The sequence below is a fragment of the Festucalex cinctus genome, chromosome 21 (genome assembly GCF_051991245.1).
Source record: "Festucalex cinctus isolate MCC-2025b chromosome 21, RoL_Fcin_1.0, whole genome shotgun sequence".
Taxonomy (NCBI): domain Eukaryota; kingdom Metazoa; phylum Chordata; class Actinopteri; order Syngnathiformes; family Syngnathidae; genus Festucalex; species Festucalex cinctus.
Genome location: NC_135431.1, coordinates 3095472 through 3114575, shown reverse-complemented (window position 1 = coordinate 3114575; position 19104 = coordinate 3095472). Strand labels below are relative to the sequence as shown.

Sequence of the window (19104 nt, the reverse complement as noted above, 5' to 3'; positions counted from 1 at the left end):
TCACATCGTTTTTTGTGGCTTTTAATCGCAAGTTTTTTTGCCAGCTGATGCCAAGAATTAAGACTGCATTGTAAATCATTTGTTAAAGTGATATCTCTCCCTATGTGGTGACTGACCAGTAGTATCAATTTGGATTATCTATACATCACCGGCATTTATTGATGGACGTAACAACAGTATTATTTACAAATAAGTAATTTCCAGACCATTTCAGCAAAATTCCCCATGGTGATAGCGATATGTTTTTGTCTTTTGTACAGCGAATCAGTTCATCTACTCACGTCGAGAGAAGCAAGTGCCGAAGGAGGAGCCTCTTGAGGAGGAAGAATACGAAGAAGAGAATATCCCGATGTCCCCCACCATCAGCCACAACCTTGACCCGCTTGATCAAGGTAACGTGCTTCACTTTCTGAATTGAGTCAGTCAGGCAGTCTTGATTATTATTATTATTATTATTATTATAATATTTTTTTATTTTATTTTATTTTTTTATGTATAGTTCCGTTAATGGTCCATGAGGATTGTTTTTCCAAGAGGAAGCTCTTCATTTCATAGTATATGTCAAGGGATGCAGGTTATTGCTGAATAAATCTTTTCGGAAAGCAAAAAAATTCAACGCTTGTTTGGTATCAGGATAGAGCATCCCAGAAATGAATAAATAAAAACAAAAATCAATTAAAATCGAAAATTGTGCTGTGCCTCCCTGGCAGCCAAGCTCTACTCCTGCCTGGACCACATGAGGGCTGTGCTGGGCGACTCGATGCCAGACTCGGTGTTGAACCAGGCGGCCATAAGATGCGGCTTCGACGCACAGAGAGCGCTGGACGTGGTCCTGTCCGAAGGCCCCCAAATGGCCCGCGTCCCCAACAGCACCGTCGCCGACGTGGAGAAAGCGCCGCTACCGCAAAGGAGCAGGCAGGCGGCCGTGATTGAGAAAGGTAGTTGTAGTTGTTTTCAATTTGAATGCTGGAATAAGTGTGATGTGAACGGTAATTTCTTGGAGCTCTCGAGAATTCTCAAAACAAGTACAACTATTTGTAAGCGGACTCCCTCTAGTGGTACGTGAAAGAATCACTGCGCAATCGCTGTTCAGTTGTATTTTTTTGTACAATTTTTTTTTTGCATTTAATTTTTACATTATATTTAGTTGTATTTATTTATTTATTTATTTATTTTGTGTCGTACATTTGAGAACACTTAACTCTTTACAGCATCCATTCCAATCTACCGTGTGGTGAACAAGACTATGGCATAGCATGTATATTTATTTGCAGTAAATGTACATTTGTTTACAATAAGCGATTGCACTAAAAGTCAAATAATTGGTTTGTTGGGGGAAACGGGAATGTTTCAACCGTCCTGGTGTTTTTTTTTTTTTTTTTTGTTTTTTTTTGTAAACCAGCATTTGTTTAACTACAAAAATATTTTTATGCCCGTGTTTTAATAATTTTTTTGTAGAATTGATTGTTTTTTTTGTTCGTTTTTTTGTAGAGTTAAAAAAAAAAATGAGTATTTATAAGAACGTATAGAATTTCCGAAATTTTTTTAACAAAGTGCCTCTTTTTCTCCCCCTCTTGTGTTCCTCCGGATCGATGGCATTCCTCCGTCGTACTGTGCTTCTTCCTCCTCTTGGCCAACTGCAATCGGCTTCTGTAAGGTAAGGAGCCGACTCGTTTGCTTCTCTGTCAGACATGGTGGTGGGCGCGGCGCCCAAACCCGACATATTCGCGCAGCCCCGCCCGCTCGACATCGCGTCCCCGCTCGCGACGCTCGCCGGCTGTCAAATGTCGAATGATGGCGGGCTTGGCGTTAGCCTGGCGCAGCTCATTTCTGAACACGAACGCAAAAGTGAACGGACGGGAGTGGGCGGCACGGTGCCCGGTTTGGCTGCTCCATCTCTTGTTTTTAATAATAATTTGACTTTGGGCACGTTAGGGTCTTTAAATATGTCATCAGCTCCGTCGCTACTTTCGACATCTCTTAGTAGCCTCTCCATAACGCAACCCGAAGTCAAAACTGCAGCACCTCCTCCTGGATTCGGATTTCCGGGTCCTGTCGTAAACAATCCACAATCTGTGGGAAGCAACGTCTCAATTTGTCACCCTAAAGGCAGCCCGTCGTTGGCTGATTTAATCCATGAGCATTCCAACCGCTGCCCGCTTTTCACGGACTCGCGCTCCGGCGATGGAGAACCACGCGAGGCGACGCCAACTCTCTCGCTGTCCGAGCTGGCGTCGCGACACCAAAGCCGAGTGAACCGCCTTCCAAACGACGGCGACATAAACATCAGCGGGGTCATGTCGCTATCCGAGCTGGCGCTGACGCATCAGGTGGCAGCAGGTGCGCCGAAGCGACCGCCGGGCCTCCCGGAGCCGCTTCCTGCCTCGCGTTTGACCTCCGAAACCTCAGCAGCCTCAAATGGGTCACAGTATTTCATCAGCTCGCCGGCGGAACCGCCGCTGGTGGAAAGCGCTCGGAAAGGCGGCGCCAAAAGCGAGCCCCGCCCCAAAGTCGAGAACACGAGGTCGAACCGGCACATTGATTTGAGCGCCCTAATGGCTAACATTGACCAATTCCCCACGCCGTCCTCTCCCGAGCCGCTCGCCTCGGGGGCGGAGTCTTCCGTCTTCGCTCGACCGTCCGTCTTTGCCATCACGTTGACCTTGTGGAGCTGCCGGCGCCACACGAGAGCAAAAAGGCTCGTCGGCAAAGTCGCACAGAAGGCAGGAAGCTCTCGCTCGGTCTTTGTCCACGAGGCCGACGAGCAGCACGGACTACTTGAGCGGATCGTCCCGTTTGCCTTCGACACGCCTTCGCCGGACGACATCGTCAAGGCCAATCAGAGGAAAGCTTTCAGCAGGGAGACCAAAAGTCGGATGACAGCAGACTGACATCTCATCAAATATTTGTACCTGAGCATTTATAGATTTTTTTTTTTTTTTCCAACGGACAATTCTTATGATACTACTGTACTTGATTTTGTTGTCTGAATTGTTTAGTATTTCCTGGCAGCTAAATGAATGTCTTATCAAATTTTATAAATGGAGGTTTTTCTTAATTCTTTGTACAAAGATGTTTCCTTGGTTTTAAAACAAAAACAACAAAACGTTCGGTTTTTTTTTAACTGCGCTTGTTTCTGCCTTTTGACTTTTTAACCACAACATGGCGGGAACGATGTTTTCGTATATTTGAAATAATGATCTTCTTTTCTTGTTTTGGGCTTGGGAAGCCCCACCTTGAGAACCAAAAAGTTGATGTTGGTGCAGGTGCAGCTTTTGGATCTGGATCAGCTAACCAGGCTGATGGTTTACTGCTGCTTGGGTTTGACATCATGGGAGAGACAACCTTTTTTTTTTTTGAGGGGGGGGGGTTCAAATGACACCTGGAGTTTTTCTCATGAACGAGCGTGTCACGCACAGACACCTTTTTTTTCTTTTTTTTTTAACTCGGAATAATAACCCCAAATCAGCATTATCAATGACGTAGAATTGACTTAAAGGAATACTAATGAGAGAAACGTGTTTTAAGTGGGTGTGTCGCCACAAGCTGCCTGAGGTTAACGTGTTCATTTTGAAATAAAGCTTGATTGAAATATGACTAATGTTTGAGCTTCTCTGCCCATTTAGATTAAAGGCTTGGTGACACATTCTTTTACCTTTTGATCAAACAAATGTTCATTACCATATTGACTATATTCCCAGCTAGCTGTTTGCAGAAGTAGTCATTCTGATTTGAATGATGATTTTTAATCCTTAATGTATGCATCTAGCATTGTGAAAAGCTCTTTTTTCTTTTTTTTTTTTTTTTTTTTTCTTCCATTTGTAGCATGAGTCATGATGAGGTTTTTGATTTGAATCATGTCTGAGTGAATGACGACCATGGACTCTTTATCTGTACTTTTGAGGCAGGCTGAGAAAATATGGGCTGATGTTCAAGATACGCGAGTCATTTTCTTCCTCTTGTTGAAATGCAGTCAGGGGCCAGTGTTTGAATTTTGAACCCCCACCCGTGCAGGTGCGCAGGACCCCAAGGCCGTCAAACACGGATGAGCCCGCCCCAGGAAAAGGATTGATAATTAGGGCGCAAAACCAGTCGAGCCGGTTTCTCCCGTGTAACCTTTGGAAGAGTTTGGAAATGTCTTGTGATGCCAGTTGAAATGAATGGAAAAACATTCATCCCTTCCAGCCTACCTTTTTTTTCTCCCCATCTTTGCGGCTCCTTGTTTGCGCAACTTTACCATTGGGGCAATAAAATCATAGATACAAATGAAGAGTTTTGCAACTACTATTAAGTGACTCCGTGAACCGCAGTAATATTAATCATTTTTTTGCAGAGGATAAAGAATATATGCCTGTGAGTAGCCATATCCTAATGGTATGATAACCTGTGAGCAAAGATTTTGCGGTTTCCGGTTGTTCCTTGCCAAATTATCCCCCCCAAAAATCAAAAAATTGTAACCAAGCATATTTTGAATTGAATCAATCTTGGTGTACTTTTTGATTGTGATCTTGCAACACTAAATCTCAAATTTTAGGTCAAACATAGCAGGTGTTTTTGAGCTACGGCCTCCCAAATTTTAATATTTTTGGACAAAAAAGGACCATCATGGCTTAATTTGAAACCTTTAAAAAACAAAACAAAAAAAAAACAAAAAAAAACAGGATTCCAAACTGGCAATCATTTAGAAGATTGCTGCATATTTTAGTGACCTTTAGTTTTAGTTGACCTTGACTTTTAACAAAGTTGTTCATGAGATGTAATCTCTCACATGTTCTGTAAAACATGTAAAAGTTTCAGAGGTCTTTTTTTTTTTTTTAAGCAACACAGAGTTAAAGTAACCATATTCATATTTCATATTGATTGAATAGTCATTGAAAGTTCTCAATGAAATTTGAATTTTCAATGACTATCCATCCATTTTTTTTGACCGCTTATTCCTCACAAGGGTCGCGGGGGGGTGCTGGAGCCTATCTCTGCTGGCTTTTTGGGCAGTAGGCGGGGGACACCCTGAACTGGTTTGCCAGCCAATCGCAGGGCACACAGAGACAATTCGATTTTAATATATATATATATATATATATATATATATATATATATATATATATATATATACTGTACCCGGTACTTCAAATCGATAACCAGCCTAGTAATTACTGGACTGTCACATAGATGCTATTTGTTAGCTCGTGCATGGCATTTCCCAAAATGCGTTAGCGTCAACGTTATAGTTAACAAAAACTAAAAAATTGACTAAAACTACTATTGAAAAAACTTTGCTGTTACAAGCTTGCCTTAAAAACTGATTTAAAAAAAACTACAATGAAAAATCCAAAACCATATCCATAACCCTGTTTAGCATTAAACTTGTTGACATAAAAGTAAAGTTATATAGTTGTTTTAAATGTTTAGCTTGCGAGTAAGCTGCAGCTGTAAGTTAGTTGCTCTAAACATCCTTAAGCATCTTTTTTGGAAGAACTCTTTACAACCTGCCAAACTCCTGCTTGTTGTTAGTGACCGATTGAGTTGCTCTTATCTCAAGGCAACGCTGTATTTCTATGAGGGATCTCAGCCGTCTTCGAGCTACGCAGGTGCTGAGTGAGCACCTTATGTCCGGCGACGTCTTTTGAAGGCGAGCGAGTGCGTGGGTTTCGAGCAGGATGCCGCGCTTGGGGAGCAAATGTCACCGCAGGCGCACATGGGCTCGCTGCGTTCAGCTGCCGACCATCTCGCGCCGCGTTTCAACAACACGACACGACACCTACGTTGGAAACTCTCAATCTCGTCGCGTCTCTCAGGCTTCACAGCTTCGGCGACGGCGTTGACAGATCAAATCGATTTGGGTGTCGTGCGCGAGCGCAGGGTCGCACGTTGCGCAAATGTGTCGACTAGTTTCAGTTTGATGGTCACACATGTGCCACATGCTAACATTAGTTTAAGATTAATGTGGAATCAGAAATGGCATTTCAAATGGTTTTCATCCAATTTGTTTTTGTCTGACTCTACAAAATCAATGTTTCTCCCAGTCGGTGCCAAATACGCCTTCAAATGTATTTTCTGGGAAAAGGGGTTAAAGAAAATATATAAAATGCATGCAATGACCGGAGTTTATTGATACGAGCCGTCATTCGGCGAATTTTATCTTTTGCTGTGCAAGCACAAACTTGAGATGCAAGGAAAAAAAAAAAAAAAAAAAGGCCTTAAGCTTCTTAAAGACACTCCCAGTTGAGGTTTACTATCAAACTAAACGTCAAACAGAATGACACCTTGTGTATTTAAAGCAACCACAGCTTTGCCTTAGGAAAGTCTGCTTAGCTTAATGCTGACAAACATTGACATGCTAACAGTTAGCATCAGTAGTCATGGTTTGAGAAGAAATGGGTATTTACTATCACGGCATCTTACCGAGTCATTTGCAGTAGTAGTAGTAGTTGTAGTAGTGTGTGTGAATTGCCTAGTATCTGGCGATTCGATCCGTATCACGATTAATAGGTCACGATTCGATGCGATTTGATACAGATTAATCCCCATAAGAATCTGTAAGTCGATTATTCCTTCTTCTTTTTTTTAAATCAAATTTAGAAAATAATCAGTAAACTTGTACATGTACACTAAGATTTGTATGATTGTATTTAACTGAAACTAATAACCAACAGGTTGCAATCCGTAGAAGTAGTAGTAGTAGTAGTGTAGAAGAAGAAGAAATAGTAGTAGAAGAAGAAGAAACAGTAGTTGTAGTAGAAAGAGTAGTCGTAGAAATGGTAGTAGAAGAAGAAGAAATAGTAGTTGTAGTAGAAATAGTAGTAGAAGAAGAATAAATAGTAGTTGTAGTAGAAAGAGTAGTAGTAGAAATAGTAGTAGTAGAAGAAGAAGAAATAGTAGTAGTAGAAGAAGAAGAAATAGTAGTAGAAGAAGAAGAAGAAATAGTAGTAGAAGAAGAAGAAATAGTAGTTGTAGCAGAAATAGTAGTAGTAGAAGAAGAAGTAGTAGTAGGAGAAGTATTTATTTTTTTATTTTTTCATTTTACAATCCATTTTATTTGGTCTTAAAGTAGAGCAAAGGAACTTTTCAATGTTAAAATATTTTCATAACTTCTGATGAAACAGAACAAGTAGTGGAAGAAGAAGTAGTAGCAGAATTTTTTATTTTTTTTTTATATTTTTTTTTATTACTCATTTCACACTTTCAAATACAAAACAATGAATACAAAGCTCAACAAAACAAACCCAAATTCACTTCCACTTATACAAGAGTCGACAGTAATTCATAAATGTTCTCATATCGCTCAGACTTGATACAATCAAGGGATTGGTAAATATAACTCGTATGTCTGCAGCACAATGAACTGGATTGTGGCATTAAATCATGATGCACACTCTTTTCAATTCTTTACCTTTTATTTTGTTATGGTTTCATGCTGTTTTTGTAAAGTATAATATAGCTTTCAAGTTTTTGAGAGTCTGACATTTTTCATCTTTGGGGCAAATAATGAGGGAAGATATGTAAATGACTTGTTCAGGGTTAAACATGGGGAGCTGCGCATCACATCAAGCACGACGACGTGACTAACCAGGATGTCGCCCGAGTGGCACACATTTGAATGTGGTTGGGATCGCTCTTAACTAGTAATGAACTCCATTGACGGATGAAGCCTTCGTCTCTGGCTGCCCGTGGCGATATCGACTAGTAATAGTATCTATCATAGCGTGATTAGCACAAAAGCAGTTGAAGCTGGTTAGCCTAGGCTGACGCGGATCATGAAAATGTCGTGTCTTGACACTGCTGACTTGCGTAGCCCTTTTGGACCCATGTCAACCCCCCTCATCACCCACTGCCAGCGTTTCTTTCTTATTTGACTTGAGCCTCGTGTGTGTTCTGACGGGGCGGCGGGGGGGGTGATATTTGCATATCCTGGGCCACCTCCTCGTATCCTGTGCTCAGTTAGGCCCCGGGGGCCCACTTGTAAAAGGATGACTGGCTCACTGCGAGATCCTGCTCCCAAGCCTCAGAAGCCGATTTGTTGTTTGTAGTTGAGCTCAGGCCGCCCTGATGTCAGGGCTGCCCTCGGGCCCACTCACAAAAGAAACGAGACTAGCCTGAGAGCGCAGACCTCCACCAAGGCCAAACAACAATTCAAGTGACTTGTTGAGGCTCAAGAGACACTTTGTTTTTTTTAGTTTGCCATTTAAATGGATCTTTTTAACCCCTTTTATTTCCTTTCTTAGTTCCCAGTTCCTTTTTATCATATTGTCTTTTAGCTTTGTTTTTACCTTTTTTTGTTTTGTTTTATTTTAGCTTGTAACCTTTAATATTTTGTTGTCTTTTAGTTTTTAACGCCCGTGTTTTCTGGGCCCCTTTCCTCACATGGTTTCTCTGTGCCTCACCATGTTTTATTGGGGGTGTTTTTTCTTTTTATTGTATTATGGATGTTTTAATTGTTTAGCACCTTGAGTTGCATTTTATGAAATAAAGTTAGGTTGATTGATAACAACGAATAATGGAAAACATGCCGTGGAAGCGTGGAACAGCCAATGTGGAATAAACATTTTTTAATGGCTAGTACGTTATTTTCCCATAGCATATTTTCCCATAATGCCACAGGGTATTACTTGTGCATGCCAGAATAGAAAAGAAAAACTTTAGTTTGAACCATTTGGCCCACATTATACTAATACTTTTGAAAATTAAGTACAAAACATTGTTAATTTGTAACTTTCATGATTTAGTGCATTGCATGAGCGAGGTTCAGCATTTTTACCCATAATGCAACGGGGTATTGACTCCATGGCATTATGGGAAAATATGCTATGTTTGTAGCATTTAGCCTACGAGTACATTTGAATATATTTTGTATGTTCTAACGTGTTTGCAAGTACGTTCGAATGTGTTTACAGTAAATACGTTTGACCGTATTTGCCAGTCAAAAACGTTTGCAGAAGATCGGCAGTCCCGCGCTTTCGTAAAGTGGTACCGTGGCATGTCGAGAGTGAAAATGTAGCCTTGCGTCTTTGTCGGATGGCTGTTGACACAATTGAAGTGGATGCGCGCCAACATTTAATTGCACGCCACTGTTATTTTGTAGAAATGCGCTCGGCGGTTGTAGCGTAATCCGAAACATCAACAAACCAAGAAGTTCCACTCAAACCAATTATTTAAAAAAAAAAAAAAAAAGAAATCATGTCAACATGACTTCATCTTTTGGCTCGCTGAAGCTACAACTATCTGGCAGGCCGCCTTTTATTTTTGATGGCAAAGCACGACGTGTTCGTTTGCTTAAGTAGATGTTTGTTTCTTCAAACATTTGGAAGTAACGGTTCCGCTCCGCCGCGCGATTTGGGTACTCGACTGCGCCGTCGTACGCAAACTTGCGATCCCAATTTAAACTGGCCGCGTGCGTCATTGTGATTGTGAGCAGACTGACCGAATTGCGTTTGGGGATTAATCAGTACGGCCGGACTCAATCTGTCCACTTTTTGCTTCAAACACCAGAAGGACTTTCCCTTCTTTGTGCTGAGTCAAGTCATAATTGTGTCATGTCACATTTCTGCCAAGGCGCAGCTTATTACCCAGAACAATTTAAAATAGGAATGAACAAAATGTGCATTTTCCTTTCAAAAACGACAGAGAGAAAATTGACCATTTGTCGTCTGTGTGGTGTGGTTTTCGAGATTGAAGTTGTGCAAAGCGTTTTGTCATGCTTCTGCTCTAAAACAGGACGCAACAGCCACTTGAGAGATTAACCCTTTGCGAGCCAGGAAGTAACACCGACAGTGCGCAACCTTACGGTCCTAAATGAATCAGTCGCAGCTCAGTATGACTTGCACGGTCGGCCATTCGGGACTGGGATGACAAAGCTTTTTTTTTTTTTTTTTGTATGAGCTAGTTGTTAATCTATTCATCTTTTTTCTCAGAAGAGGGTATGCAGATGGTTACAAATACTCTTACACTTTATTTGTTTTGCATTGTCAATGCAAAATGATCACAATTTTTTTTCATGGTGAACGCAAAACTTATACGTGTCATAGACACCAGAAAAATCCTGGTCATGAAAAATGAGTAAAAAAAGTGATGAGAATTTTGCTCAACTAATTTTCTTGTTGGTTATATTGAATGTGAACGAGAGTGTACAATCCGCCTTCTTGTGTTCCTCGTAGCTAAAAGCAGAGACGTCTCAAACAATAAACTGGACTGTGAAGTCGTACCCAAAGTGGCCCGCATGACCGTCTCTGGCAAGAAGCAGACCATGGGCTTCGATGTTCCCAGGTACCCAACATCCGCACACCTGTACGAGTCACAAGATTAGGTGCACCCCCACAAGCCACTGATGCTTGTGTTAGCTCTCAATGGACTGTGATGTTTGTTTTGTTTTTTTAACCGGCATCCGTTCCATTCTGTAGCGGTCCCAACAGACCGGGCGCCGTTCATTTGGGACTCCCGTCGTGACGATTCGCCTTCTCTGTTTTTGCGATCCTCAGCAGCGGGGATAACGGCGTCATCGCCGCCGTGGCGCGGCGAGGCAACAGCCCCGAAAACACCACGGCAATGTCCGGCGCCGGCGAGGCCACGCCCAAACGACCCGAAACGCCGTCTAGGGGTTCGAACGAGGACGAGCTGGCCGCCGCCGCCGCCGTTCCCACTCCCGGACGCTCGGGCGGAAAGGCCCGGCAGGCCATTGACGTGAAGGCCGAATTGGAGAAGAGACAAGGAGGGAAACCTCTGCTCAATTTAGTGGTCATAGGTACGAGCTGATGCGCACTTTGGAGTGGGATACATTTAATGGGTTTTTTTTGGGGGGGGGGGGCTTTTATAGAACTTGTGCCAATTTGCGACTTGTTGCTTAAGTAGAGAAGAGTAAAATCAATGGATAACAAAAATAGTGACGTGATGTGGTTGCTATTAAAAATAGAGTAACTACTGTAAACTAGAGATAGACCGATATGGGTTTTTTTCGGGACCAATACCAATTTATTAGTAGTGAAGGGTGTCGATAACCGATATTTGGAGCCGTTATTCATTTTCACTAAAAAGGGAAAATATTAGCATCAAAATTTGGAAAAAATACAAACTCCAGCTCTTATTATTATTATTTTTTTATTTTAAAGCATATGTTTATTGAGCAACTTCTCGGGTTAGTTTTTTTATTTTTATTTTTATTTTTATTTTTTAAATCTTAGTCAATAGACGTCTTTTTTTAAAATCTAACAAGTTCTGGGATTTCCCAGGAGCAGTAGCATGTTTTCAAAAGTTAAATTAAAAACAATTGTTTTCTACACAAAATAAAGTCAAAACAAAATTTCTAAATATCCAAAGTATTAAATTTTTGCTTAGCTTAGTTTTAATTTCAAACAAAAACAAAAAGGTGCAGAGTTCCCAGGGTCGACAAAAATTAAAATAACTTTTTTTTTAGTTTACATTTAAATTAGTTCCCTGAAGTTAACACTTAAAAAAAAAAATGGGTCCATTATCAGCCATATGATTCTTCAAAATGGCCAATGCCGATATTTTTCAAAATGCGGAATATCGGTGCCGATAATTGGTCTATCCCGACTCTAAACAACACTTTTTTTTTTTTTTTTTTTTTTAATTCATACTCTAGTAGGGGATTACTGCAGCTGCATTTGTTTTGAGTGTGCGTTCTTTGCAAACTACCCGGCCTGTTACATTAAGAAAAGAAGTGAGTCAGTAGTTTCACAAGTTGTCAGTTTGTCTAACATCCACTTATCTGTCCGTCTTCGTATCTCCAATTTTGCAACTTTCCTTGTCACATCTCCAGCTTCCTTTTGGCCATCTCTTATCATCTACCCCCGACCCCTCTACCTGCTTTATCACTCCCGTCGCAGTCTTCCTCTCCCATCTTTTCCGCCGTCCCACACCCCGCCGAAGCCGTCCGTCTCTTTTGTCTTCATGCCGTGTCTGTCTTATCCGACTTGCGCAGGTCACGTCGACGCGGGGAAGAGCACGCTGATGGGCCACCTGCTCTATCTGCTGGGCAACGTCAACAAGCGCACCATGCACAAGTACGAAAGCGAGTCCAAGAAGGCGGGCAAGGCGTCCTTCGCCTACGCCTGGGTGCTGGATGAAACCGGCGAGGAGCGGGACAGGTACGCGTCCATCTCAGGCCGGATTAAAAATCTGAATTAAAAAAAAAAAAAAAAAAAAAAAAAAAGATTTTTCTTTTTATTTACATTTGTAAAATGTTTTCATTAAAATGTATTTAAATACGTACTGTCCAGTTCATATATTGTTAAGTTATCATACACATTCACATGTAATGCTGATCATGAACAGGTCATTAATTTTCAACCGAATTAGAATGGAGAACGGATTGGTATTTTTAATGGGTATGATTACGTGGAATGGGTATTTGTTTTGGCAGATATTACCAATTAGAATGGGCGATCTTTTTTTATTTTTTATTTTTTATTTTTTTTGGAAGTATCAAATGTGGAATGGTTATTATTGGTTAATTTTCAAACTCCACAGAATTTTTTCCTTTTACTTGAAAACACATACAGTATTTAAATAATATTTCTTTACATTTTGAGTGTTTTTTTTTGTATATATATATATATATATATATATATATATATATATATATATATATATATATATATATATATACACACTGAATGCATTTACCGTGCAAGATTTTTTTTTTAATTTATTTTTATTTTTTTTGACTGAAAAAGAAAGCGTGTGTTTGACTGCAGAGGCGTCACAATGGATGTGGGCATGACCAAGTTTGAGACCAAGTCAAAGGTGGTGACGCTGATGGACGCGCCCGGACACAAAGACTTCATCCCCAACATGATCACCGGAGCTGCCCAGGTAATGCCACCTCCTCCCTTCCTCCGGCTTCCTTTTTCAAACAAAACCACTTGGCGGGGGTACGACTCAAACGTCCCCCACACCTCCTTGCGCCTCCTCCAGGCTTGTGGTTTTTGGGTGTTGCTCATTCAAGGTGCGTTCGGCGGCACCTTGCGTCATTTCTCTTTTTACCATATGACTGTCCCTCACTCGAAAAAGTGCGATCACCTTTTTTCGTGACATGCAACAGGTTTGCGTGAGAAAATTGTCATTCAAAACCACTTGCGAATTCCATGACAAGATGTATAAAATGCTAAGCTGTAATTCAGAAGTGTTTTTCCTACAAATATTTACTGTAACTTTGACTTGACTACTGCGTTGGGTGTTCAGATGATATGCAAATTTGTTCTGTTGTAGCAACAGAACAACATTGTAAACCTAGCGGTGTTCCACAAAGCTCTATCCTTGGTCCATGGGTTTTTAAGATATAGTCTAAATGTCACAATTAGGGGTATCAAAATTATTTTGATAATTTTGAGTTTATTTCAAGTTCCTTTAACGCCACTATTTTTTTTTTTAAATGCACGATTAATGACTTAATAATTAATTAGTCAATCAATAATTAATGACCCCTCCTTACTTGGAAAGCCTGCACTGGGAGAATTCCAGTCACAATGCAGCAGACACGTCCATGTCAAAATTTAGCAGTAATAATAATGCATATATTTGTGGAGACTGGGGTCAAGTTGTAGATTAGTTTTTAAAATGTGCAGAATTTCACACATTCATGTTAAAGATTAGATCACTCTTAATATGAAAATAAAAATGCACTGAGCTGTCACCAGTGTCTTACATAGCAATTATGCCATCTAGTGGCAGAAAAATGACCTCAATACAAATCAATATCACACTTGTTTTTTTTTACATCTTTTCAATTTTACATCAGGTTTGTGAATTATTATGAAATTACTGTATTAATGACTAAAAGATGCAACCATATTTCTAGTAGTTTTTTTTTCCACTTACGTTAACAAGGGTATGGAAAACTGAGAAAAAATATTTTGTTGTACATTTAGAACATGTATAAAATGTGCAATTAATCGTGAGATAACTATTGAAGTCATGTGATTAATTACGATTAAAAAAAAATTAAATCTCCTGACACCCCTCATCACATTTTTTTGCCATTCCAGAAGGAAACTGTTGACAATTATTTCTCCAATACACGTGAACGTCAAAATTGCATGCGGTTGCGCTCCTCAGGCAGACGTGGCCGTGCTGGTGGTGGACGCCAGTCGAGGGGGCTTCGAGGCGGGCTTCGAGGCGGGCGGCCAGACCAGGGAACACGCCCTGTTGGTGCGCTCGCTCGGCGTCACTCAGCTGGCCGTGGCGGTCAACAAGATGGACCAGGTCAGAACGCCGACACCACTCGAAGTGACTCCAAGTCGGATGATGTGTTTTCCCGCAAACAACGCAGAATAAAGCCGCGCCTCTCCCATTTGTTCTTACTAGCTGGTCCGGCCACTTGCATGTCTCGACTTGCGTGGCCCGCCCAGTGATCGCCACATGGCGGAATGTAGTCCAAACTCCTTTTTAACATCACTCAACTTCCTTTTAAATTCATGTTCCCGCGTTTGAATTGGTGGCACCCTGTTGTCGCTTAACTGTGTTGCGTCTCCGCAGGTGAATTGGCAACAGGAGCGCTTCCAGGAAATCACGTCCAAACTCGGCCACTTCCTCAAGCAGGCTGGCTTCAAGGTTGGTTGAGCTGCGCTCGTCGTCGTCAGGCGCAGCTCCTTGTTAGCATGTGAGCTAATGTTGGGTTTATTGATTTATTCATCTTTTAATCACCCCCAGGACTCGGACGTTTTCTACATCCCCACCAGCGGCCTGTCGGGAGAGAACCTCAGCGCGAGGAGTACGGTGTCGGAGCTCACCTCTTGGTATTCGGGTCTCAGCCTGCTGGAGCAGATTGGTAATGCAGGGATGAAAATAAGTCAAAAATCAAGCCTGTCTTCTTTCACTTTCAGCTCGATGCTAATCTGGAATTCTGCCAGATTAAAATGTGAACATTTTTGGGCGTGTTTCCCTTTTGTTGTGTTTCACACGCAGATCCCATGGTAAAAAAAAACAACTCTGCATTATTCATCTAGTTACCTAATGAGTTTGTTGTAATTCTGAGTTCTCATAACAGGCTAACAGGTTGTAATGATGCTGTATCAAAACTGAAAAAATAGCACGATGGCAGAATCGTGACACGCCCCTTCCAACTTTCTTCTTCCAATCCTACAAATGTATTTATGAGGGATAGGTCGATTATCTGCCCGGCCGATTATCGGTGCCGATATTTGTCAAAATGCCAAATATTTACGTCAATAAAGCTAAGCAGTGAATGCTTGCGAACGTAGCAAATTTAGGGTTAGGTGAGATGTTCACGGACAGTTTTTACTTGTCGCAAAGACCTGTCAAACATATTCGGATAATTTTTAATTAATAATTTTTAACCTTTTATAAACTGTGATGAAAACCCCAAATTAGCACTAAATTTAATACATAAATTTCATATGCATTTATTGCTCAGTGAGGTCCAGCGAACTTTTCATTTATGGATTAATTTAACTTTCACTTTATAAAAAATAAAATAAAATATGTGGACACTGGAAACTCCATACACTTTCTATTTTTAAAAATTAAATAAATAAATTAAGAAATTTTGGAAAACTTTATTTACAGTTAGAAAACTTTAGGGAACTATTTACTTAGTTTTTAATTTAGCGCTCTTTTTTTTTTTTTTGACGCTTATATTTTCTCTTTTACTACAAATTAATATTGGCTTGTATTATCGGTTATCAGTCTCTTTGATTACTAATAATCGTATCAGTATCGGCCTGGAAAAAAACATATCACTCGTCTTGATTACATTTATTTTTTCATATGTAAGACGTGTATGGGGCCTTGGGTCAGAAATTGTGATTAGCAACAAGTCTTAACTTTACAATCCTCCAAGTTGGTTTGTCTGCTTTTCCTCCCAAGATGGCTTCAGGCCTCCGCAGCGCTCTGTGGACAAACCTTTCCGTCTGTGCGTGTCTGACGTCTTTAAAGGTAAAATTGCCGACTCGTTTCAACGTATGTATCTGTGTCAACCCAACCCCTTTTTCTCATTTCACGTCACTGCTGGCGTTCTCCATCCAGACCAGGGCTCGGGCTTCTGCATCACTGGCAAGATCGAGGCCGGTTATATTCAGACTGGAGAGAAACTGCTGGCCATGCCCCCCAATGAGACCTGTCTAGTCAAAGGTATCTGAAAATGTCCATGACAAAATAATAAGGCCGTACTGAAATGACTGCGGGCATTGTTGGGATTAACACTGCCATCGTGTGGTCGCTGCGTGACGGAACGTCTCTCAGGAATCACGCTGCACGACGCCCCTTTGGATTGGGCTGCGGCCGGTGATCACGTCAGCCTGACGGTAACCGGCATGGACATCATCAAGATCAAGTAAATGGACTCCATTTTGTTTTTTTTGTCTTTGTTATTTTTTGTTTTCATTGATCATGTTTAACATCTTCCAGTGTGGGCTGCGTCTTCTGTGACCCCAAAGAACCCATCCGAGTTTGTACCCGATTCAGGGCGCGACTTTTACTCTTCAATTTTGAGGTTCCCATCACAAAAGGCTTCCCGGTAAGCACGCTATTTGAAGTCGGGGGTTCTCAAACTGGATGCTGGCCTCTTGGGCCTCTTGCACAATGTCAGCTGGGATCAACTCCAGCACATCTACGACCCGATTCAGGATAAGATGTACAGAAAATGGATGGATGGAGATACTGTTATTAGTTTTTTTTTAATGAATATATATGTATTATTCCATGAATACATTCTTTTTTTTTTTCCCCTTTAGTTTAAAAGGTCAATTTTTCTCCGGAACATAGTATATATTTATTTAATTAAGGCGTAAAATAATTCAAAGCAAATAATTGTCGTATATGGAGTGCACTTGAATAGTGAAAAGCACACAACTTTGCCTTCTGCTAGCCTAATGCTAACACATAATGCAAAAAAAACTCCATAGACCAGCTAACAGACAGCATCGCCAGTGGTGATAATCAGTATGAAGTTGTAAAGCAACACAAATAGTGACTGCAGCAGCAACTAAATGTACAATATTGTTCTTAAGATTAACCCAAAATTGTAGTTTTGACAATATTGCATTTTATTTTCCCCCTCTAAAAACAGGGATTTAATATAACGTTTGGGAAATCCTGAGCAGCTATAAACATGCATACTCATGTCACGCTGGAAACCAAAGACCAATTCGGACTTGTGTATGTGTTACTTCATCGTATTTTTAATTGTGTGCTTGCAGGTCTTGTTGCATTACGGGACCGTGAGCGAGCCGGCCACCATTACGAAACTGATAAGCGTTTTGCACAAGAGCAGCGGCGAGGTCCTCAAGAAGAAACCAAAGTGAGTGTTGCTCCGAAATAAATCTAATAATTTAAAAATAAATAATGTAATTTAAAAAAAAAAGGTAGAATATAATATATGCACACAATAAAAAATAATAAAAATAAAAAACATAAAAAACAAAAAAAACAAAAACGTCTTGCTGTCAAAAGGTGTCTGGGCAAAGGCATGAACGCCATCGTGGAGATTCAGACGCAGAGGCCCGTGGCGTTGGAGCTCTACAAAGACTTCAAGGAGCTGGGTCGCTTCATGCTGCGCTACGTGGGCTCCACCATCGCTGCGGGCGTCGTCACTGAGGTATCCAAGCACCTGATGCCTTATTTCAGGTGGATTGAGCCAGGTGTGGAATAACTGTAAAATGTCGCAGTGAATTGAAGCAATAATTCCTTTCAACATATGGACTAAGGTAATATATCATATTTTTTCGATATCTTCCTTGGGATGATTTAATTTATTTTTTATTTTTTTGGGAGATATTGTAGCGAATGTTGAAAACATCCCACATATGTTATTCGGATTTTTATTCTCCGCACTTTTTTGCCAAGAAACAACAACAACTTGCTTGCTCAAAACTTCACGCCTTCCGAGGTATATATGGTCTGATTCCACATTACATACAGCATTAGCACAATTTAACGTGAAATATCAACTCCCCATTCATTTTCAGTGGGACACACGTTGAACTTTTTCTAAGTCCCACTTTCCACGCCCACTTCCATACATACAACTGATCATCATTACTAGCTCTCTGATACTGTTAAATGTATTGTCCAGGAGGTCCCGGGTTTGAATCCCACCCCCGACTGTACATTGCAAATAAATCAATTGGCAACTGAAATGATTAAATGTACGTTGACTTTCATCAGATGGCTATTTTTAGAATACATACGCCATTAGCCATTGAATTTGAACAAAGCAAGTTAGCTCAGTCATTAGAGCAACTGCTTCCCCCATGGAGAAACCTGGGTTCAAACCCCGCTTGGACCACATTTGAGTTATTATTATGAATTAGGAGAAATCCAAACGAAGCAGCGTCCTGAATTGTTTGGTGTTCAACTTGTCCGACCATCTCATTGCCATCTTTTCTTGTTGACTCCAGATCAAAGAATGAAGGCGGTTTCCATCAGCGTCGTAGCGTGGCGTCCCTCCCTCCCACCAATCCGGCCTCACCCGACTGGCCCGATCAACCAATCGCACGGTTGCAAGCCCGAACAAGCCGGCGACGTCCAAACCTCCACATGAAAGACTCGCCCGATGTCCACGCGTTAAGTCGGGCACGCAGCGGTTAATGACGCTGTCGTTCTCCTCGGATTGACGGTTTGTTTGTTCAAAATATTGAAATGGAGCAAATTGAAGCGGCGCACAACCTGCGCTGGTGGTGGAGCCTTACGAGAACAAACCAATCCCGCATCGAAATATTATTTATGTTGCTTTTGAACTGAAATGGCGAACTTTAATTTGAGTCGGAAGGATTTGGCTATGGAGCAAATGTTTGGTTGTGTTCAAGACGCACGCGTTGAGTTGCATGTGGAATCGTGTGGCTTTTAAAGAAGGTTGATGAGATGAAGATAAAAGAAAAAAAATGCTCAGCAAATGGTTTTGACTTGTTTTGTTTGAAAAACGACAGTTATGAATGTAGCTAAAACTATTTTTAGTTTTAGCTGCTGTTAACTTTGAGATGCAAGCAACCCAAAATCATGACCATAGATTAAAAAAAACAAAAAAAAACAAAAAACTGCTACTAAAAGTATTAAATGTGCCCAACATTGCCATAAAAAAAAAAAAAAAAAGACTTTTGAACAAGCAATGTATTTTTTTTTATTTTTTTTTTTAGC

At 40.8% G+C, this 19104-nt stretch overlaps 1 protein-coding gene across 12 annotated transcripts in view; it reads left to right on the top strand.

The window, feature by feature from the left end:
- The window catches only part of hbs1l (HBS1-like translational GTPase), a 45405-nt gene extending 26542 nt beyond the window's left edge, over window positions 1-18863 (top strand). For 8 of the 12 annotated variants that reach the window (XM_077510608.1, XM_077510606.1, XM_077510605.1 and 5 more), the window contains 16 exons: window positions 261-392; window positions 711-938; window positions 10152-10260; window positions 10473-10735; window positions 11933-12098; window positions 12708-12825; window positions 14068-14214; window positions 14488-14562; window positions 14662-14779; window positions 15838-15906; window positions 15997-16101; window positions 16213-16303; window positions 16378-16486; window positions 17169-17269; window positions 17422-17566; window positions 18369-18863. In XM_077510608.1, coding sequence (XP_077366734.1) covers window positions 350-392; window positions 711-938; window positions 10152-10260; window positions 10473-10735; window positions 11933-12098; window positions 12708-12825; window positions 14068-14214; window positions 14488-14562; window positions 14662-14779; window positions 15838-15906; window positions 15997-16101; window positions 16213-16303; window positions 16378-16486; window positions 17169-17269; window positions 17422-17566; window positions 18369-18380 — 1899 coding nt within the window. In that variant the 5' untranslated portion in view covers window positions 261-349 and the 3' untranslated portion in view covers window positions 18381-18863. The other 4 variants (XM_077510602.1, XM_077510603.1, XM_077510612.1 and 1 more) reach the window with 4 other exon arrangements.
- Window positions 18864-19104: the final 241 nt, after the last annotated feature.